The sequence below is a fragment of the Miniopterus schreibersii genome, assembly GCF_964146895.1.
Source record: "Miniopterus schreibersii genome assembly, chromosome: 13".
NCBI classification, from domain to species: Eukaryota; Metazoa; Chordata; class Mammalia; order Chiroptera; family Miniopteridae; genus Miniopterus; species Miniopterus schreibersii.
Genome location: NC_138113.1, coordinates 46,216,400 through 46,240,618, shown reverse-complemented (window position 1 = coordinate 46,240,618; position 24,219 = coordinate 46,216,400). Strand labels below are relative to the sequence as shown.

The 24,219-nt window shown below is 35.6% G+C and overlaps 1 protein-coding gene across 2 annotated transcripts in view; it reads right to left on the bottom strand.

The window, feature by feature from the left end:
• Positions 1-24,219, bottom strand: part of CTNNA2 (catenin alpha 2) — a 980,129-nt gene that overhangs the window by 23,479 nt on the left and 932,431 nt on the right. The window contains exons 16-18 of one of the 2 annotated variants that reach the window (XM_081155842.1): positions 15,888-15,993; positions 12,390-12,524; positions 1,597-1,740 (exon numbers count right to left, since the gene is read on the bottom strand). In XM_081155842.1, coding sequence (XP_081011968.1) covers positions 1,597-1,740; positions 12,390-12,524; positions 15,888-15,993 — 385 coding nt within the window. The remainder of the gene's footprint in view (positions 1-1,596; positions 1,741-12,389; positions 12,525-15,887; positions 15,994-24,219) is intronic. The other variant, XM_081155843.1, reaches the window with a different exon arrangement.

Here is a 24,219-nt window from a genome sequence, read left to right as displayed (position 1 = left end):
CCATGAGAGACTCTAAATTTGCACAAGCATACAACACAACTGTTCTTAACTCACGAAGTTTAAAGATGATTGTATTCCAACGATTTGTAAAATATAAGCATTTCTTACCTGGCAGCTGTATGAGGGTTGATAAAAGACATTAAAAACTTGAGCTATGATTAGACATCAGATTTTTCTGGCACTGAAAGTTGGCTTATACTGGTGTTTAATAGAAGGTAGGCCAGAGATTTGAGAGGGATCGCCCAATACATATGACTTTACCCACACTGCAGTACTAAGCTGACTGCAGGTGGTTATCACCCAAATCTTCCTATTGGCCAGTCATGGCTCTATTTTTCCTTATTGTACCTGAAATCACCACCATTACAGTCATGTCAAGTTAGAAAGCTTAGGTGGGGAAAATTACTTCAGAAATCGCCAAACTCCTCCACCTCAGGTGACAAAAAGGGCAGTATCTAGTCTATTTTTGGACTAATGCTTGAGGTGTTAAAGTGCATGAGTTGGGGAGGGGCGAGAAGATCTACATGTAATAGAAAAGCTATTGATGAGAAAAGACTCCTTTAAATTGCCCCCAATTCAACACAAATATCCATACTTTGCCAATTAACTCAGGATGTTTGTATACTTAAAAAAAAACAACCTTCTTAACACATTTCATAATACTCATGATCCACATGAGGATGCTTTATCCTACCTCATAAAAAGTAACAGGGCCTAACATTGATGTGCAAATCCTTTCAAAAGCACCCACCCTGATGGTGAACAGCCCTTACAGATAGAACCACCTCTATGAACCTCCTCTGCCCTTTTATATAGAAGCTGACATCTTGACAGGTACCCAGGAGCGAACAAGGAAGGTGGAGGAAAATGCTCACTCTTTGCTTTCTAAATACTAAGGCATATAAGAGAAATAATCAGTAAGAGATACTCCAATGAGACAAAGGACAACAGCTTTTCACAGCTCTTAACTACCAAGAAATCCTACAAAATAGCATCAATATTATTACATGCAACAACAAAAAAAGTAGCAAATTTGGTTGTGACACCTTGAAATGTCTGCACCCTTAATCTTGCTAGAATAGTGACTTTTTAAAAAATAAATATTTTAGTCTTTGCATTAGAAACATTTTCACTTATTTATATCAAAACCCAAATTGTTGGCAACTCTTCTGTATCAGCTTCTTTCACAGTTTTACCCCACAATTTTAGGAGAGGAGACTGATTCTCTGGGCAAACATCAATAACGGATAGTCTGTGATCCAGAAATCTTTCAAATGAAGAACTACCCTTCCTTTAAACAGCTCACTGGAGGACTACAGAATGAACTCATATACAATGACTTTCAGTCCCAATGGGATGAAAGGCTGAGAAATAGAGGAATGAAAATACCATTTTCATTTCTCAAGTTGGGATCACACTTCAAGCGTGTATCTGTGCTGGAGAATTCTTCACCTATTGTCCAAAGTTGGTCAATAGGAAGCAAAGAGGGGCTTAAGCGGTCACTTCTGCACCTCCTTGAACCCCCTCCCCCCTTCCTGCTTCAAAAGTAATGTTTACAATGAGACAGATTAGATTAGATAAGGCAAAGTTACTCACCATGGAGGAATCACTGCTTCCACTCCCGATCGGAGCTCCCTCAGCACAGGTTGGGAGGTGGGTAGAAAGTTGACTAGCCCTGCCCCCATCTATGACATCACAATCTACCTCATAAAAGGTAGTGAAAGTGCTCTGAACTCCTGTCTGATTTCCGAGAGATACAGAAAAGAGAGCGTGAGAGAGAGAGCAAGAGAAACAATAAAACGTACCCTATTGGGAAGGGATTGGGGGGTGGAAGAGGGAGCAGGGAATCGGGAGAAAGAGGCATATGAAGGAATTAGGTGCTGAAAGAGATGGTGGCCTCTGCGACACTAAGCGGCCCAGCCATTAGGATTCCTCATTGGTTCCCTTGACCGGGTAAACGGACACCCGGGAGGAGTAGGATGAAGCAGCACCCTGCCTTGTCAGGCACTGAGGGGACAGCTGGAGTGGCTTCGAAGGGGTGAATCCCCTATTTAAAGCACTGAAGATCACCAAGACAGGAAGCAAGGGCTGAAGCTCTTAAAGCCTGGAACGGTAGTGGGGAGTCTCAGATGTCTTTCTTAGAGGTTCCATTGCCCTGCTGTGTGACCTTCGTCAAGCCCTCAGGCCTCAGCACCTCCAGCCAGTAGTGACACTAAAGAGATACTTACCTCTTCCGTTGGAGTCACTGGGGAACTAAGGCATTCATTATTGCTAGAACTGCAACTCTTTTTGCTCTTCCTTCATTGCACCCAAGGGTGGATTGTGTGACAAGCACAATTTAAAAGATAAGCCAATAACCAATGCCTAGTTCTATAGAATTCTACCTCTTAAAGTGTCACCTTTGACATAAAATATTACTGACAGTCTTGACTAAATATTTCCATGTATGCTGAATATAACATACATCTAAAGGGGATCGGGAGAAAGAGGCATATGAAAAATTTTGATTTTTCAAAACTGGAGAAAATCAAACAGCAAGATTTCTACAGTCATAAGGTCTCTTGCACTTCTGCTCTCAGAGGTCAAGTTGAAGTGACTCAGTGATGCTAAGTGACCAAACATTTTTGTCACATGCAGTTCTGCTATAGTCATCTAGTTACAGCTTTGTTTAACCTCTGAGTCCATTTTTTTTTTTTTTTTTTTGCAAATCAGTTAAGATGGAAGAATAATGTAGAGAGAACTACATTGCATTTTTCATATGAAGATTTAGAAGTTTAAAATGCGAACTATTCAAAGTTGCCAATTTGGTAATGATAAAACGAAAGGAAGGTGCGATATTGAAGAGCAGGCAGGTCCAGAAATCATCCGTATGAAAGCCAGATCTCTCTTTCCATAGAAAATATTTTAGTAAAAGTAAAGATTCCAAATAATAGGTGTAATTCATGGCGTAATAAGTGGGCAAAGCCTAAATGGCTGTTTCTGTATGCAGATAAACAAAATTCCCAATTTGGAATTATTTCCTTATGTTTTAAGGCAATACAGTTCTATTTCTAGTTCTGTCACTTAGCTCACTAAATACATAAATGTATTAGGCAATCAAAATTTAAAATTAAGCAAAATTGACAGATTAGGGGGTATTTTGAAGTTTCTAAATTCAAACTAATGACAGATTTGGCAACATTACTCTCATCTTTTACTTCAAAATGAATGTTAAAGACACTTAAAGAATATCCTAAGAGAATTAAAGACAATGGAAAAGAAAAAATATCTGGCATATAAGAACAAAAATCTCCCTATATTTGACTTTTTCTGTACTTATTAGAGGAAGCAATAATACCCTGTTTATGTATTCCTTATTTCCATTTTCAATAATTCAAAGCCTAAATTCAAATTCTATATTTGACAGTTTTTGTTGCAGGAGGTTTCCCAATTAATGGCCCTATAATGTCTTATTGTCTTCCAATTTTTACATATTGCAATATTGACTAGTTGGCTTATCCTTGCATTTTTATGCTTTCTAACAACCCATTTGGTTTTAAAAACTAGCCATTTCTTGATTTTGCCTTGTATAGAATTCATTTATTATTATTTCTCAATTTCAAAATTATTACATATTAGAAAATTATTTGTATCATAATACCTTTTATACAAAATTTAAAGCTCATTATTTCAAGAATAATGATGCCCTTGTCCATTCTTACAACAAATGCCTTAAGATTTTTACTATCTAACAAAGGTACACTCCCCCCTATGTTAAAATATTAGAATTAAAAATGGAGTTAAACATTTTTTAAATATTAAAACAAAACAAACTGGAATTAGATTATAATCTATAGTTATTTCTTATCTGTTGTTTATTTGGAAATGGAGTGTGACTTCAGGAACCCAATGCAAAACTAGGCTGCATCAAAAGGATGCAGAGTGGTGAACTGTGCTGACTTCTTAGTAGGATTGAATGTGATGTCTTTAGTTATATTAGTGAAAATAAAGCTTTCCTTGACACACAATGCAATGCCAGGATCAGATCATTCCAAACTATTCTTAGGATCTAGTTTCTTGAAATTTTTTATGAAAACCGAGTCTTACTGCAATTATGGATTTGATGTATACTTTTTATGGCATTACATCAATGGATCACTTAGCCCTTCAAGACAAGATATGAATTATAAGATTTCAGTCAAGAGACTCCATTCCTGAAGTCATGATTATAATTTAACTCTAACCACAGAGATGTAGGGTTGGTTTCAAATTTTTGTTTGTTGGGAAAAAAGTTTTTATTTAACTTCTGAGTGCAAAGGATTGAGAAAAATCAGGTGGAATAATTTATACACTCTGAAAGAATGACCTGCAGATGCATTTACGAAGTAATTCACCATGGAAGATATAACCAGGCAGTTGGCATGTGATTTGACCAAAATGTTATTGAAGAGAGATTGCAAGAGAGAATCTGATTTTGATAGCAACAGATTTGAATCAGGAGTTCTTAGATAAAAAAGATGATGTCTTGAGTGTGTTTTATGATGCTGTCTCAGATTCAGACCCTTAGGCTGAACAGAGTACATGGTTCTTAGAAGATGCTGCTGACTGGAACTTCTCCAGGATAGAATTCTCTCTCAGTTGCAAAACAGATTTGCAAAAGGAAATGGATGAAAGGGGTCAAGAGACACGTTGTGCAGATTTGACAGAACATCTAGCCAGAGTTCCAGGAAGTCAAGTTCATTATTAGCAAAGGCATCTGCACAGATCAAGGTCTTCAGAGAAAAGCAATCAAATAAGATAGAGTATTAATAATGAAAGGAAAGATTAAAGTTAAATGAAGAAAGCTTGCCTTCAAGAAAATAGGATAAGTATAAAATATTTGAAATGCATTTATTAGCCAGAAGAAAAATGACTGTTCAAAATTGAGTAAGACAATGTGTTCTTAAGCAGTAAAAGAAATCTGAACTGAGAATATTCCACAGTGCCCATCCAGAAGTCAATCCTATTTGTAAGATACATGGGCCATAACATGGCACATATTTCTTTTCTAAGGGCTGTGATCAAAGCCATATTTCATAAATCATTTAAATTAAGCTGAAGAAAGTTTTGACAAAATAATCAGTAGGGGCAGAATGTAGATGATAGTAAGTTAAACACAGTTTTATCTGTAGAATATACTAAATCAAGAAACACAGTGAACACAGAGATAGCCATCAACAGATACCGTGCTCTTCTGGCTGAGAATACTGAACAGTAAGATAAAAAAAAATAAATAAAACCAACAATAGACTACACAATCCAATAAAAACACAATGGACAGAAAAATACTTTTCAGGAAAACTACTTGCTATTAGAGATAAAGGACTTTGAATGCCCGTGCCCAACCGATATTTAGCACTATGCCTTTTAAGTAGTTGGGATGCAATAGAAATGTTGAATTCAATGAATCTGAAAACATCCTCATATAAACAAGAAATAAATACAACTCTTTGAAGTTCTAATTGTTAGTCTGTCATTAGAAAATAGGAACAACATATGGAAACGCCAATCTTTCTGTAGAAAAATATGGTCAACATTTTATAGAATCCAGTACAGAACAAAAAATTCTGTTTCTGCTTTGCTATGGGGGTTTCTTTCTTTTAGGTTTCATTATCTGAGGTAATGAAAAATTGTGCAAAATCAATAATGACGTCCCCAGATAATATCTGGTATAGGGCTTTAAAGTTTGTCTTCTTTCTTCCTCATTTTTATATCAACTTGTTCATATATTATCTTCTTTCCTTCAAATGCCTTTGGTCCAGGAATTCTTGAGGCATATCCAAATAGGACCAAAAAAGAAATCACAATGGACTTATGTAACCAATTCAAAATAATGTATTTCTTTTCTAGAGCTGACAAATCCAAAGGAACATAGGAAAACCAGGAAGCAAGAACTGAATTACAAATACTGTTTCTAAATAATGGCATTCACTCAACACTTTAGATTCTCATAATTGCTTCAATGGAAGGGAACAGGTATACTGGATTTGCTCTCACATATTCAAAACTAGTTAAAAAATGGGAGTAGGAAGCTCTTAAGACACTACTAGAGATATTTATTATTTAAAACATTAATAAACATCTTCAAATAAGATCCAACAATTATCATATGCAGACAGTACCTCAAAATTAGAATACTGTCTCATGGGAAAATGTTATAAAGCAGTACTTCTTAAATAGGGTTGCCTGTATTTCACAGATATTAAACTATATGCAATCACTGCCCTTCATCTACGTAACATATCTCCCATGTGTCTAATTTTCAAGTTTTCACAAAATATTTTCATTGGCTGCCAAATAACTCTCAGAATATTAACTGAAATCTAAGGCATTAATTGAGAATAGATTAAGGTGTGAATTCCTTGCCTGCCTTCTTCTAATTAGAGGCTTTTCAAAGCTTTAAAAAACTTCTAAAACCCAAGGGAATGAAAGTTCATTGATTGAATGACATATAATGGCACTGACATTTCGGAGGCAGAAATATCCAAGGCAAAAAATGTCTTCCTAAAGCCACCAGTTCTTTCTACTCTTACAAGTAATAATGCCCTCAAACTAAAAAACTCCTCAGCCCTTAAGTTCAGGAGATGCAATCCAGTCAATCCACTGAGTAGATCCAAGTTAAGTTAATTCATTTCTCTCTCCAGTTCATGGAAAAAGTTATATGCTTGGTTCAAGTCCCAGTTCTGCCAAAACAGAGTCTGTTTTCTTATTTTTGGAATGAGAGCATTAGAATATAAAGTCTTTTTCTCTTCATAAAACAATTCAGTAAGATAACCAACTGGTTTGATTCCATCAGTGAATAACTGACTTTTTTTCAATGAAAAGAATGGATCATACTGGTAAGTGTAGTGTCACTATCATAGAGTATGTAATTGAAAAGCCACATCTTAGAGCAATATACCATCCCCCCTTGCTCAAGACTATTCAGGGAGACACTTACACAGGTGATTTTTACTTTTCTTATAAAATTTGCTATTTCCCATTTCTTTCCAAAAATAATGCCTTGTGTTTGTTAAATGTCATTTTTAGAACACCGGGAAAATGAATTTGCACCAAAAAAACAATTAAAGGTTATTTTTTCTGAAGGTTTGTGTAATTTGGATTGTGCAAAAATCAAAGACATGTACACTGATATGAATGTAATTAAGGAAGACTCTATGCAGGAATCAGAATTTAAATGGTTATAGTTTTACTATCCTAACAGAACAGGGGTACATTTTTGGGAGACAGAAGGAATTATGCAACAACCCATCTTACTAGCAAAATCTGTGTCACTCAAACCATAAAGAACTATTTGATTTTCTTATGGTTATAGAGTATCTCCACTATCTCTCTAATCACATTTGTAATCTGAACTTTTTTTTTTTTTTTTTAAATATATCTTTATTGATTTCAGATGAACTTTGTTTTTATCTTACTCTCTTTAGATCTGGACTCGCCTACTCTCCCTAGATCAGGAAAAGTCCTTTAACCCAAATACTTAATGGCCTACCCTCTGAAAGATCTGGATACAATTCTTTCTAACTGAACTGTTGTAAATCTCCTAAACACACAGCCTTCTGTTCAAATGAAGCACAAAAATGCATTCCGAACCCAGGCTGAAATAGCTAGAAATTTAGATTTTTTTCCATTACTACTATACTTTGATCAGTAGAGATGATCAAAAATTGACAGACAGAACCAGAAGATGTAAAACAAAGACTCAAAAGAGAGTTGCTTAAAGTACGGGTCTAGATAACTAGGTACAATGCTTATTTCAAATGACTGTTTCATCCCCCTTTAAAATACACATTTTATAGAGGAAAAACAGAACTTTTCAAGCAAAATGCAATTCTCATCTGAACAAAGCACATTTTTTACAAAAAGATATATAAGAAAGTATACAAATAAACCCCACATTTTCTTTTTCCTGAATTGTATTGGATGAGACGTGTCATAGTTGTCATCCGTTTGTCTGGTTCCTGATAATTGCTTATTCAGGGGGTAAGGGAGTAAACATCAAATCAAGGGTATCTGGGGTGTGTGTGTGCAGATCCACACAGGCATCTTTGATTGCACACCAATGTTCGGTAAGACTGATTGGAATATTATCGGTTTCAGTATTTTTCTGAATGTTTTTCATTTATCATCATAAATATTCATGTTGAGTTTAACAGTCTAATTTTTTTAAGTGATGTGAAACACAGGCAGTAAGAATAACTGTAATTGACCCCCTACTCTCCAATTTTCTCTTTACCAATTCAAATCCTACCAATGTCACAAATTATACTTGCTCACCTTGTCAAACTTCTCTCCGTAACTCAATTGAAATGGATTTAGATTTGGAAAGGAGAGATTTAAAAGGCAAAGAACAAAAGTGCACATTAGGGCAAGTTACTCAATGCCTCAGGAATAGGTTAGGGCCCACTCAATCAGCTTGAGGTCTTAGGGAACTAACATTCCTCACCTCCAAACTGTGTTATATTTTGTTAGTATGGGGGGAAAAAAAAAAAAAAAAGGCATGTAGCTCTGGCCAGTGTGGGTCAGTTGGCTGAGCATCATCCTGTGCACCAAAATGTTACCAGTTCAATTCCTGGTGAGGACACACACCCAGGCTGTGGGTTCAGTCCCCAGTTGGGGTGCATACAGGAGCAACCAATTGATGTTTCTCTCACATCAAGGTTTCTCTCTCTCTTCTTCCCCCTTCCTCTCTCTCTAAAAAATCAAAAACATTTTGTTTGGGGGGGAAAAAGACATGCATATGCAAAACATTTTTATTAAATTTCTAGCATTTTCTTGTGGAGACAGCTCTAAGTCACATCAATGTCCCTCCATCTCTGACCTGAACATCAAATTCCTGCCAGGACCAGGGTTATTGCTCTTGTGTTCTGGCTTCATGGTCATAATGGGGCTTATGTTGTATTTGGACTTAAAAAAAGTGGAATTTTTTGGTTTTATCAGGATGCTTGATGTTCAGCATTCTATATTCTAAAACCCTACATCAGTGTTTCTATTCTTGTTCGAAATAATGAACAAAGTATAAATCTTTAGGTAGCTAAAGATAATCGAAGGTTTTAGAATGGGTTTTATTTCCCCAGAACTCTGTGTAAATCTGTTTTTAAACTTAAAAGAACCCATTAAATCCTCTGAAACCTAGTGAACAAAAACTAATTAAAAACATGACAATCAAATATACAGGTATACTTTCCATATCACGGCATTGGAACTTGAAAAATTTTGGCTCAACTTTTCTCCCATGATGAATATTACGCTGTCATACTTAATAGCTATTACAAATTCATGCTATGCTATGGTTAAGTTTCTCTTTGTTTTCTCTTCTTCCCTCTTTCATGACTCTTCCCTCCTGCCTTCCCCTCCTTCCCTCTCCTTTCAACATTTCTCTTCCCCAAATGCATATAAACTGTCTTAAGAGATTTAAGAAGCAACCACCAAACTAGGCAAACAAAGACAGTTTATAAACTAAGAGACTATTTCATCTTCTGGACTTTAATGTCCTTTAATTTCACTTTAACATTTATATCACTCTACTCATTTTTAAATGACTTTTCCCTCTTTTCCATGACCCCCTTAGCAACCCAGTTGTGCCGAATTGGCTCCCAAATGCACCTTCCACTTTGAGATTTAATAAGAATGGCACCATTTGGCTGTTGAGAAAGGTTTAAGCCAATGAGCATAGAAAAATTGGTTGCCAGCCAGAAAACTAATGGTGCTTCTTAGACAGCAGTTGTGTGAGCGAGCATATGTCGGCATACATCCTAAATTGCTTTATTTCTTTAGTTCCCCATCATGACTCATGAAGAGCATTAGCTCCATTGTCCCCCATGACCTATTGAGTTTCCTAGAGCCACCTCTCACACAAAAGATACAACAGAAGAGGCCTTTCCCAGTGCTTCCACATACAATCACAGAAAACATCACATGCTGACATGCTATAAAATTGTGCACATGTACATTTTTTTAACATATGTTCATCATGCCAGCACAAGACTGTAAAAAATGGCTCTGAGTTTTGAAATTCAGCTCATTTTTCTTGGCAAAATGGAAATACTCTATCCAAATCTCTTCTGTTTTATGAGAAAGTTTGACTTCTAACAAATAAATTTCAGAGGAGCCACAGCTTTGATCCCATGTACAGAAACACAGGAAAAAGCACAAAAAAATTAAGTATTTCTATTTTTTTTGATTATGTGTTATACTATAGTTGCTTCTCCTTAAAAATATAGCAACTGTGTCATGCCAGACAACAAAATAAATGGAGCCCAAAGCATGGGCACACTTTCTTGGCAAAATCACTGATAGCTTGTGTGTATGGGGTCTCACAATCTTGACGCTTTCAAAACTTTGAAGGCAGTCATTTGTGGCTATTTTGCAAAATAAACATATTGACATTGTTTCTCCATTAGCCACCAGTGAAGGAGGGGATGAAGAATAGAAGGTGGAGGCAGAAGTGGCGAAGACAGCAAACTAGGGATGCAGGTATGGCACCAAATAGCAACCAAGCTTGAAAAAAATCATGAGGAGGCCAAGAGCAGGCCCATAGCCGAGCAATATACAGCAAACCTTTATAATGCATTTGACTCAGAATTATTATAAAGTTGCATACCATTCCTCTAAAAGAAGCCTTCTCCCATGCAAGGATTTATGTTCTTTGCCAGTAAGACTCAAAGAAGGAAACAGGCTTCTTGATGGTGTTCTCAGTCTCAAACACCTCTGCAAATGCCAATAGTGCAAGTGATAAAAGCCAATGATGGTTTGGACTACATCTCAATGAGGAAGAGACAATGGAAATGAAGCTCTGGAGGCGGTGATGAACAATGGGTACTGAGAGGATGATGGGGAGCAACTGTGCCAGGGAAATACTGTCCAGATGAAGCTGTGGAGTCTGAGATCCACAAAGATGCTTTGCGCATCCATGTAAATAAGATTTGGAAAGTGACAAATGAAAGCACACAAGGCAAGCTAAACAAAAAAGCACTCAGTTCCACAGGTGCTATATACAGATGGACATGAAAGCTGAATGGTATGGGAAACTATACCATCGAGGCTGAAGATAAGAAAGGAAGCAAGGGAGATGCAATGTTTTGATTACTTCTTGGCAGAGAGAATCTTGGTAGTTACCAACTTGGCAGGAAGGATACATCGTAAGACAGATTACACTTGGTTATTGAAGAATGTTGAAGCAGGATCATTTTGGAAATGCAGAGAGGTGACAATGCTTTGGAAAGAGGCACAAAATAGCCAATTTATTGGGCTCTAGGTGGGATTGCATGGACCAGGCTTTCCAGATGGCATCTCCATGCAAGCCAGATCAGCTCTTTTCCCAGCTATGTTTTCTGCAAGCCAAGCAATATAGGTACTGAAACCTTTGGATTCAAGAAGGATTTTCCACATGTTTTTATCAGATGGTCAAATTGATGAATTTTTAAGAAATGGCTTGGGGGAAAATTAGCTTCGTGACCAGTGTAATTTTCGTAAGACATTCCCTATGTTGATAAGGTTATGGTCCTGGTAATGTAATGCCACACTTCCAAAGGCAGCATCCGGGTTGACTGGGAAAAGAACTATAGGTGGTAGAGCCACACTTCAGGATTGCAAATAGTTTCCAATAACAGATGGCAAATTTTGTTAAAAGAGAGGGACTGAGTGAGGGAGGAGAAGAGGCCAAGATGAAGAACCTCAACACATATATTTGAAAATCTTGCCAAGAAATCATGATCCTTCTAGTCACTAAACTTCTTATGTCTTTGCATTTGATGAAATGAGCCAGGTACTTAAATTTTCATGAGAAGGGAAACACTGGAGTGATTGAGTAAAAAATATATAATTGTTAGTGTTTGAAAACTATGTTAGTTTTTGGCAACAGCACATCAACCTGTATTAAATTCAAACATTCTGGCTTTTAAGGGTTACTGGTAACCTAGTATGCATTGGAACCTGATGAATTCAATTTCCATTGTTTTTATCAGCTCTAACGTGTGAATACAATCCACATGTAGAGGCTGGCTTCTGAACAGAGAATGAAAATTACTAGGGCTAACCAAGGGATGTAGACTCACAATGAGTAAATATACAAAAGCCCCAAATAATTATAATAGGCGCAGCTTGGCAATGAGTTTGCAGACTATGAAATAAGTTTCCTTATAAAGAATGGAGATTTTACAAGGCCAGTATAAACACAGGGTAATTGGAAAATCAAATTGCTCTCTGTGACTTATTGTAAGGTCTGGAATAATGGTGATAACATTTATTTTAAAACTACCTCCCTATGAATCACTGCAGTTTGGTGTTTTTTAACAGTACTGTTGCCAAGAATTCTTGCCTTGAGGTACAACAGTGGGAGCTTAAATCGTGAAGCCCATGTCCCAGCTTACCCCTGACACAATGAGCTCTCCTCCAAGATTCTGTACTTCGGCCTTCACCTTGCTGCAGATATTAAGCTGATGGCAATACAAGGCAATTCGTTGAAGGTAGGCTAATAAATCCTGTTTGCACGCTGAATCAGGACACTATAAGACATTTTAAAAAGTGATCTCAGTTAGTGGGTCCTCTTCAGTTTCTCACACTTGCTATATAAAAGCTGTGTGAAGAAAAGGTTTCAGTGTCATATACCTTCATGTCTTATTGGGACTTCTGTACCTTTTCTAGGTATCCTGTTAGGAAACTAAATATTTTATATATTTTTTCCAAGTGACTCACTCAATGTTCACTACATACAAAGGTATTTTAATACAGACAGCCAAAGTAACGCCTGCTAGAAGGCAATCTCTCTGCCATAGAAGAGGGTAGAGTTTCAATTCAGTTAGTTGGGGGATAAAAGTCATTTGTTTCCTTTGGCTTTCTAAGAAATGCGTCATCACTAAAGAAAGTCTATTATACTTTTTGGATTTTGTATTTATCAAAATATGAGCAACACGATAAACTTCCTTTAAACAAAAGATTGAGAAGAATCATGCCACTGTAAAAGAAACAGATGCGAGAAAGAGAATGAATTGGATGCCAATTGAAATACTTGTTAAGAGTAGCAACAGACCCCAGACTCTGGATGTGCCAGAACCAATGATAACCAGGGATTTCTGAATTCTCTTTGTGACTTAAACAGGTAGATGTCCATCGAATACACACTGAGCTTAGATGAACACTCCTACAGAAACTTACATGACTCCCTAAAGCATTTCTGAGGCTTCAAAGCCAATGGCTATCCAGTAATTGAAATCTATTCCTATTGCTATTGAAAATTCAGCTCGAGATTCTCCAGGCCATTCTATTGTTCTGGCCCAATTTGGCACTTGTAGAAAACATATAATCACCAGATCTTTGATGAAACACTGCAAGAAATAAGCACCTACAGGCCACAGTGAAGTATCTTATTTAGAATAAGAGCATGAGAAAAACACTCCAGCTGTTTCCTTCAAGCTCTAAGAAAAGAATTCTTTCATTAATACTGTGAAGCTAGTAATTTCAACATAACCATTTATTTAATAAATGACAAAGGGGTCCTTTTTATACTTAACACTTACCATTGTGGTATTTTTTTTCACTAACTGCATTTATCAAGAATAATCTCCCACAGAGACTGTTTTTAGCTTTCTACAAGTATTTAATACTGTAATATTTATCCTACTCCAGAGACCCATATACTGAAAGGAATTAACTTTAAAATGATATCTCCCTAGAGGCTCACTAGTCTTTTGATACAAATACCTTGCAGCAAATTAAACTGGAAGTTCTATCTCAATGGAACAATAATTAAAAATGCAACAGTCCGGAAAAAGTTTATATTGCATGCGTATCTCAAATCTCCATAAAAATACTTTCAGGCAAAATAAAGGCAATCAGTCCACTCCTCCGTGATGCTCTTTCTATTCTATTATTTAAACTGAAGCATTTAAAGTACAAATAAAGGCAAAATGAATAATTCTTACATCGTGGAAATAGGAGCAGAATTTGACAAAGAAATGTCCCATTCAGACAAAACAGAAAAAAACTGCAAGCTGCTTCCCCACTGATGACAGTAAGAGTGCCTCAAATAGAGGGTTATGTTTACCTTCATCTGTCTGTTTGAAAGTCACCATTAAATAGCATTTAAGTGCTTTGTCACAATCTCAAAAGGCATCTAGAATCCTGGGATTTGTGTGTTGTTTTCCAGACATCAAAACTGTTTGGGGCTATGCTTCAAGTTGCAAAAATGCAAAATCAAAAACAAGAATCATAATAAAAAATACTGAACTCAATTTTCCTAAATGGATTGAGAAATAGTTTAGCCACTGAGATTCAGAATATAATGGAAAACCATCCAAACTTCATTCACTTTCACTCCTAGGAAAAAGTCTATCCCAACAAAAACTCTTTTCAGAAACACCCACCAATCTCTGCTCACTCTACTCATCCTAAATCCCTTAGCATTTGCCAGGAGGGGGGAGGGAGGAGTGGTTGCCTTTCTTGGTTGGTGCATTTTTGTTTGTTTGTATGCATGCATATTTTCAAGTAAGCTCACTGTCTCTCCTCTCTTGTGCATGAACTTCCTGGGATACATATAGAACTCTGTAGAAAGAAGCCCAAATTATGCTGCAAACTTCAGAAAGCTTGGCAGTTGATATTGCCCTGAAATTAGCAATTTAGTAATGGTTTGGTCCTCAAACCCTACAAATATGGGGGTGGGGATGGTCTCCAAATATAATAATGAATTATCTTTGATATTAAATGTTTTTAAAAAATTCAAAAGCAAGCAAAAAACATTCCCTTGAATTAGCCTACATATATTTAAACATATATAATATATATAATTAAAATGAGAATATATTGGCTTTTTAGAAGTATAATCTTAATAGTTTAATAATGTATTTTTCTTAAAATATTGAAGAATCTGGGATGTTGGAGATTATGAGTATTTAGAGGAAGAGCCTAATATTAAGGAATGGGGGAGGAAAACTCTAATAATCAACCCCAAAATAATAGAAGACAAAGGCCATCTATGAAGGAGGAAGCAATTCTATATCTTCTCATGTCTCTAGAGAGCATCCCTGTGTTCTAGTCTAGTAAGCAATTTCATGCTCATAATGTCTCCATGTAAATAATAATTTATATAATATTTCTATTTCAGAATCTTATATTTTAGGACATTTTCCTTTTAAAATGGTTCAAACTGTAAACCGCTGTTACTTAAAGAAATAAGGATCTGCTACCTGGAAACGTCTACTGCCTAAAGTACCCTTATGGGAAATGGAACATTATTGCAACACGTCATATTTACAACAGAATTTTAGAGTTCCAATTCCAGCCAAATAAAATGAAAAATATGAAAAGGAAATCAACTGAAACATTCAAGCTGAGATTAAGAACCATTCTAATCTGTATCTTTGTTCGGTCTGAAAGCACAAAAGATACTCTGAGAATTCCACTGATCTCTGATGAGACTGAGTCTGGATGAAAATGCAGCTGGAATCTGGAGGTTCTCCGTTATGTGCATTAATCCCATTTATAGTAGAGCAGAAATCCTTATGAATTATGAAGAGCATCATTACGTGAGATCAATATTATGTAACAACATGTACAGTCTTCTTCTTTTTCTTCTCTCTCATTCAGCGTGAGTGAAATTCTGAATGAAGATGGCTGGGATACCCCATGGCTCTCTGGGGGTTATGTCTCCTACATAATGTGTGCTCTTCTTAAGAAATTTTGGTCATAAGCCTTAGGAGTCCCTTCTGAACTGAACGCACCTTCTCCATCAGCTCAGTCTCAGCAGAGTTAGAGGCCAGTTTATAAAATGTTAGTGATTTTCTACAATTCATTCTTCAGAGGCATTTTATAGGATGTATAAAACCCATTGCAGAACCCAAGAGCTAACGAATGATTCTTCCCTCTTGAAGTACCTGATCGGCCACGGCGCGGGCTAATTTGTCCATTCGAGAACCTGCTTCAGCAATTTTCTTGGCAGCATTAATGACATCAGATGTATTTTTCAATGGGCCTTTGCCTCTGAAACAACATATACAACATAATTAGAAATCCATTTTATGAGCAGAAATAGACAAACCAACCATATTGTTTGTCCAGGTCTCTACTTTTGTATTTGGCTCTGGTCATGTTAGAAGAATTTTGAATGTTTTCTTGATTCATTTCAATTTCCAAGTTAATAATCCACTTTACTTCCATTCATCTTCAGGAAATATTTTTCCCTAATTGATGTGTGTGCTCACATTTAATTCTTTACCTCAATTTACATATTTTTAGATGGTGTTCCATTAAAAAGGGTGCTCACCACAGGCAATGGGCATTTAATATTGAAATATTTACCATGTGCCTATGTGTTAGATGTGCTACCTTATATAACAACCCTTGTAGGTATCATCGATCCCATTTTAGAAATGAGAAAAATAGACAAAAATCATGAACTCATCTATGTTCATGCAAGTTATAATAAAATCTCCATTTGAATGAGAGTCAAGCTAAAATAAAAGCCCTTGAGTTGTCTTTCATACCATGTCCAACACTATTTTTAAGTCCACTTGGCATTTTAAGAAGCAATTGTCTCTTGTACACATGGGGAGCTGTTCAGCCAGTATTTCAGAATTCTGTCCGGCTCTTACTCTCATTGGCTTATGTGCTCCTAGTACTGATTTATGAAAAAACAGACAAAATGCTGTGTGACAGTAGATGTCTTTATGCTTCCAAACCATTGTCCCAATATTTTCACACAAGGATTTCAATTAGGTAAACTGTTGAATATTACATGTCTTTTAACTATTATATAAAAAAAAGAGAAAACTATGCTGTGCCAGGAATCTTTAAACAAAATATAGCATATAACCTCTCTTTCTCTTTTCGTGAGAGATAAATAGGTTAAATTAATTTATCTTTTTTTTTCAAAGCCTTCTTACTTAGTCTGTTCTCCTTAGGTGCATCTAAAAATCAATGCTTTTTTTAAAGGCTACAAAATTAGATTCTTAGAGTTAGAAATGTGATGAAATGTGGACAAAAAGTACTCAGAAGTGACTTATTTAGAACACATAAGAATATATAGAGTGAGCAATGACTGCCATTGTTACATAATGTTTTATAAAATAGAAAATTTAAAATGGCTTCAGAAAATTAATGTAAATGAAGGGCATTTTGTTCAGTTCTCTCCTAATTTCTATACTGTAATTTTTTTACATTAGTAGCTAAAATTAAAATATATTATGTTCATGTCAAAGCTTAAACACACACATAGGGAAATTGAGAACTTAAGATATTTTATTTTGCTGTGATAACATTAACTCTTCCACAAAGGACACTGATTTTTTTTTTTTTTTTCAATTGCTATTTAGATATTTGAATATGGACAGGATTTCACACGTAAAATTTATGTAATATGCATGAGTTAAAGATTCTGTGATAATCTGGCTTTTACTCTCCAAGCTATTTTTAAAATTATCTCTAAAGAAATGTTTTCATGTTTTTGTTTGACATTTTTAAAGGGAATTTTAGGTGTGGAATCTGTCATTTAATAATGTTCTCATTATTACATATTTCTCTTTTAGACCTTAGAAGATCTCTTTATTTTACATTTACTCTCTCAAACTTGCTCCTTTTTACCTCTACCTTAACCCAGGCACAAGAAACTAGCTGCACTCTGCTTGATTTTCCATGACTAACCATCATGTGTGTTTATTTACATCAAGAATTCCCAAGGGTTTGAGGAAAACATCTTCATAAACCTTACATTATAACTTTCAATAGCTGCTTGATTCTGATGAAGTGTACTGAGTCCAGAACATTTCTAGAGAGAACTGAATTTGCTTGAGGCTCAGGCTCCCGTCTCGTGGCCGAGAGAATGATTAGAAACACGTCCTCTGCGATGACACCAGAGGCTGCGGTTCATAGACTCACTAGTGGATTGTTATTAACAAACTTTAGAGTTCACATTGTAGGCTCAAGTTATTGGGGTCACAAGCTGGTAATAAGCAAGTATTTCACAAAACTAGAGAGCAAACTAGAAGTTTAGAGAACATCAAATACTTCCTGAAACACAAGGAGGAAAAGTTAAGTGACATGTCCAAGATGATACTGCAGAGAGAATGCCACTCACAGAGAATTAGGACTGGAACTTCTGTGTCCTGAATCACAACTTGGTATTATCATTTGCTATATACATTTAATTCTTATGAGAACCGCTAAAGCAGTGATCTCAGAGACAAACAAATCATCTTAATGAAAACCATAATATCTCAAAATTTAAGGAGAAGTAGCGAGAAATTAATCAAATTACAAAAGGGGATAAATGATTAGAAAATAATAAAACATGAGTAATAAATAAATCTAAAACTAGCTCCAAAAAAAGAGCAAAACTGATGTAGAAAATATACTTAGATTGCTATTAGGAAAAATAGAAGAAAACAAATATCCCTAAAAGAGATGAGTGAAATAACTTTAGAAAAAAGAGAATTAAAAGTATCATAAAAGTACTTGTCTTAAATACATGCAAATAAATTTGAAACCTAGATGAAATAACTTTCTAGGAATATATAATTTACCAACACTGGCTAGGAAAAAGAAATTGAAAACTAGAGTCTCATTTCCATGGAGGAAACAAATAAGACTGTCAGAAAGAAAGCTGATAAAAAACCAAACCAAAACAAACAGTAAATCCAGATGGTTTCTCAGAGGAATTCACTAACCCTTGAAAAAGATTATAATCCCGATGCTATTTAACTCATCCAGAATATTGGAAAGGAAGAAAGACGTTAAAAACAAGTCATTACATAACATAATGCTGACATTATCAGAAGCAGCTAATATAACCAATTTGTTTAAGAATCCTTATTTAGGTAACAACATGGATGGACCCTGAGGGCATTATGCTAAGTGAAATTAGACAGAGAAAAACAAATACCATATGATTTCACTAAAACAAAACAAACACCAAACAGGGGTGGTGAACATGCAATACAGTGTACAGATGATGTGTTGTAGAATTGTGTAACTGAAACTTGTATCATTTCTTAACCAGTGTCACCCCAATAAACTTAATTTAAAAAAAACACTAAAACAGCACCCCCTCCCTCCACAAAAACACCTGAGCTCCTGGATACAGAGAACAGATTGATGATAATCTGAAGTGAGGGTTGTTGGTGACATAAGAGAAGGGAGTCAAAAAATAAAAACCCCCAGCTATAAAATAAGTCATTAGGATATAATACTATTGTATTATATATTTAAAGGTTGCAAAGAGACTAGATCTTCAAAATTTTCATCATAAGCAAAAATGTCCATATTATGTATGGTGATGGATGTTAACTTGACTTATTGTAATAATCATCTCACAAAATATACAAATATCAAATAAAAGCTACAATGTAAATACGAAAACAGAAAGCATTTTTATTATATAGAAAAAGAAAAGAAAAATTGCTGACTGCTAAATAGATTAGTCTAGACATTCATCAGTATTTAAAGCTATGTGTACCCTCACTCATTGCCTAATGAGTCAGAATTAAGAAACTTCTTTGAATCATCTCAGAAGCCCTGATTATCTAGTACATGGTTCTAAGCATCCTGCACAATGCTGTTAAGGAAGTTTCAAGACCCACATTTTTTTAGGTACAGAATCAGTGACATGGCCCACATTCCCCCACGTTGTGAGCAGGAGAGAAAAGGGATAGAAAAGGCAGCTGTGTGAATTGGTGGGGTGGGGGATCGCATTAACTCATGTCCTCCTGTTTACATGCCAGGTTGTGTAGGACTCCTTACTAGTAGCTGGGTAACAACTATGGAGTAGTAAGCAGGATCTTTAAAAGAGAAGACCCTGAATTCAGCTTACATAACAAGGGCAGCATTTACTTTTCATGCTATTGTGTAGGTTGGGAGAAAATTCTAAAACTTGTTTGGACATCAGAGTGTCTACAGCGGTGCTGTCCAAGAGAATTTTTATAATGATGGACATATTCTATATATAATTCTGCACTGTCCAATATAGTAGCCCCTAGTCCCATGTGACTACAGGACATTTAAAATGTGGCTCATGTGACTGAGAAACTCAGTTTAATTTTATTCAAGTTTGCCTATTTTTAACTTTGCATTTGGAAATATTTATATATTCCCAGGAACCTGCAATATATACACACATACAGGGTGTCCCAAAAAATGTATATACACTTTAGCAGCTGATAGCTCAATTTTGAAAATGAAATGTATTTTAATAAACACTGCCTTTATAATTATTCAAAGTACATGTATACATTTTGGGGGACACCCTATATATATAGAGATGTCTATGCACCATTAATCCAGCCTCCCCCAATGCTAACTCCTTGCATAATTTAGTACAATAAAAATCAGGAAACTGACACTGGTAAAATCCACAGGGATTACTCAGATTTCAGCAGTTATGCATGCACTTGTGTGTAAGCTATAGGAAATGAAATCACATGTGTAACTTCATGTCACTACTACCCCAACTGAGGCACAGAACACAAGGTTCTCTTGTATTAACTCTATATCACTCACCCTATTCCTAACCAATCAACCATAGATTGACCCCTAGATAGTCATCACTAATCTGTTCTCCATCACTATAACTTTTTTTATTTCAAGAGTGTTATATCAATAGAATCATACAGTAGACAACAACACAGATGTTTTTCACTCAGCATATTTTCCTTGAGATTTATCCAAGCTGCTGCATCTATTATTGCTGAGTAGTATTCTATTATACAGTTGTACCAAAGTTAGTTTAACCATTTACCCAAATTAAGGCTATTTGGATAATTTTCAGTTTTAGGCTTTTACAAACAAAGCAAGTATAAATATGTGTCTACGGGATTTTGCGTGAATGTAAGTTTTCATTTCTCTGGGATAAATGCCCAAGAATGAAATTACTGGATCCTATGATAAATCCACTTGTAGTTATAAAAGAAACTGTTGAATAATTTTTTCAATTTTATTTCATCTTAAATAAAGTTTTAAAAACCTAGAGCTAGCTTCACACTCAATTGGTGAAAGACTGAAAGCTTCTCTTCTAAGATCAGGAAAAAGACAGGGTGTCTCTTTTACCACTTCTATTGAACATAGCATTGGAAGTTTTAGCCAGAGAAATTAAGCAAGAGAAAGAAATAAGAGGCATCCATATTGGAAACGAAGAAGCAACATGATCTTAGATGCAGAAACCCTAAAGCTTCTACCAAAAAAATAGAATGTACGAATTTAACAGTTATAGAATGCAAAAATCAACATACAAAAATCGGTTGCATTTCTATACACAAAGAACTATCTGAAAGAGAAATTAAGAAGTCCCATTTGTAATCACATCAAAAAGTAAAGTACTTAGTAACTTAACCAAGGGGGCAAAAGGGGTGTACACTGAAAACTACAAAATGATGCTGAAATAAACACACAAATAAATGTAATAACACCCAATGTATATAGAAGACTTAATATTATCGAGATGTCAATACTTAATTTTAAGATGTCAATACTATCCAAAGCAATTAATGTAATCCTTATCAGAATCCCAGTAGCATTTTGTGCCAAAATAGAAAAATCCATCCTAAATTTTATATAGATTCTCAAGGCACCCTAAATAGCCAAAACAACCTTGGAAAAGAACACAGTTTGGGGCTTCACACTCTTTGATTTCAAGACTTACTTCCAAGCACCCCTAATCATACACTGCAGTGTTTGCATTAAGACAGACATATAACCAAATGGAACAGAACAGAGAGCCCAGAAATAAACTTTCATGCACATGGTAAAATTGTTTTCAACAAGAGGGTGAAGACCATTCAACAGGAAAAGGACAGTGTTTACAATGAATGATTCTGGGAAAAGCGGGATATCCATGTGCAAAAGAATGAAATGGGACCTTTATCTTATACCACATACAAAATTTAACTTGAAGTGCATAAAAGGCCTTAATATGAGAGCTAAAATAGAAAAGTCTTGCAAGAATTTATAGGGGAACAACTTCATGACATTGGATTTTGCAATGTTGTCTTAGGTATGACACCAAGAGCACAAGCAACAAAAGAAAACTAGGTATATCTGACTATCGAATTTGTAAAAATTCTGTGCATCAAAAAACACAATCAACAGAGTAAAACGGCATCCCACAGAATTGGAGAAAAGATTTGCAAGCCGTGTATCTAACAAGGGGTTAATGTCCAGAACATAGAAAAGCTCCTAAAATTCAACACTAAAACTTAATCAACCTCATTAAAAAATAAGCAAAGGACTTGAACATTTTTCTGAAGAAGATACACAATGGCTAATCAACATATGAAAAGCTGTTTAACATCACTAATCATTAGGAAAATGCAAATAACATGTTCTCACTTATATGTGGAATCTAATGAACAAAATAAATTGATGAACAAAATAGGTCCAGAGGCATGGATACATGGAATAAGTGACAGATGGCAGAGGGGAAGGGATGGGGGGAATGGAAGATTAACTAAAGATCATATATGCATATATGCATAACCCATGGATACAGACAATAATGTGAAGGCCTGGGGTGGGATAGGGGCTGGGTGGCGGGGGCAAAGGGCAGGGGGAAATGCGGGACATCTATAATACTGTTAACAATATAAAGAAATAACCACAATGAGATACCATCTCACAAACATTAAGATGGCTACTATTAAAACAAACAATAATTTAAAAAAATAAATAGTGTTGACAAGGATGTGATGCATTTGGAACCTTTGTGCACTATTGATGGGAAAGTAAAATGATGCAGCTATGATGCAAAACAGTACAGTAGTTCCTCAAAAAATTAAACATACAATTACTATATGATCTAGCAATTCCACTTCTGAGTATATACTCCAAAGTATTGAAAGCATAATCTCAAAGAGATATTTGTCCACCAGTGTTCATCACAGTATTATTCACAATAGCCTAAAGGTAGAATCAGCCCAGATGTCCAACAATGGACAAATGGATAAGCAAAATATGGTACATACCTGCAATAAAATATTTAGTTTTGAAAAGGAATGAAAGTCTGACACAAGCTATAACATGAATACACCTTGAGGACACTGAACTAAGTGAAAGCATAGTTTCAGAAAAAGACAAATACTATGCTTCCACTTGTATGAGATACTTATAGTCAACTTCACAGAGACAGAAAGAAGAATGGTAGTTCCCAGAGGTTGAGTGAAGAGGGCAGTAGGGAGTTAATATTCAATGGTACAGAGTTTCTGCTGCAAAAGATGAAAATTTTCTAGAGATAGATGGTGGTGATGGTTGCACAGCAATGTGAAGGTACTTAATGTCACAGCACTATACACTTAAAAATGGTTAAAATAGTCCAGCCAGCATGGCTCAGTGGTTGAGTATCAACCTATGAACCAGGAGGTCATGGGTTCAATTACCAGTCAAGGCATGTGCCTGGGTTGTAGGCTTGATCCCTAGTACGGGACTGCAGGAGGCAACTGATCAATGACTCTCTCTCATCGTTGATGTTTCTCTTTCTCTCTCTGAAATCAATAAAAACATGTTTTTAAAAAATGGTCAAAATAGTTAATTTTATAGCATATATTTTTAAAAACAATAAAAAACAATTAAATAGCCACATGTGGCTAGTGACTACACTATTAGACATCATAGTCTAAATGAGCCACAGTCATATGGATAATGTGAAGTGGGCACAGAAACAAGAAACAAATGGACAACAGAAAAAAATATGTATCTAGATAGCTAGCCGTATCAGGCCCAGGAAAGACAAGATCAGAAATTTCAGTCTGTCTGTGGAAGACAATGTTGATAAAGCAAATGTCCTCATTGGCTGTAGCTCTGTCTCAAAATGAGGGCTTACACTCTTTGTGTTTCCCTAACTTTGACTTACACATGTAAATTAGACCAGATTCTCTTTTGGGTGTTTTAAAAGGGGCTTTGAGCAACCTTGTGACCTTAAAGATTCAGAGGCCATCATATTGTTCCATCTGAAACATTTTTTGTTTTCTTAGAATGAAGATTAAGCCATAGAATTGGGCCTACTATATAGATTTGTGTAACTTTCTTTCTTTTGGTAATATGTAATACTTATACAAGGGTCAATGTCAATATTTAGACGATTTCCCAGGAAGTAGTAACCTCCCTCCCAAAAAAGAAGTCATGGAAAACTATTACTATATCATTGCTATCTAACATTGACCAACAATTCACATTTCATGAAAAGGTAATAAGTATTAACATGGAAAATCAATGTGTAAGTACATTCTG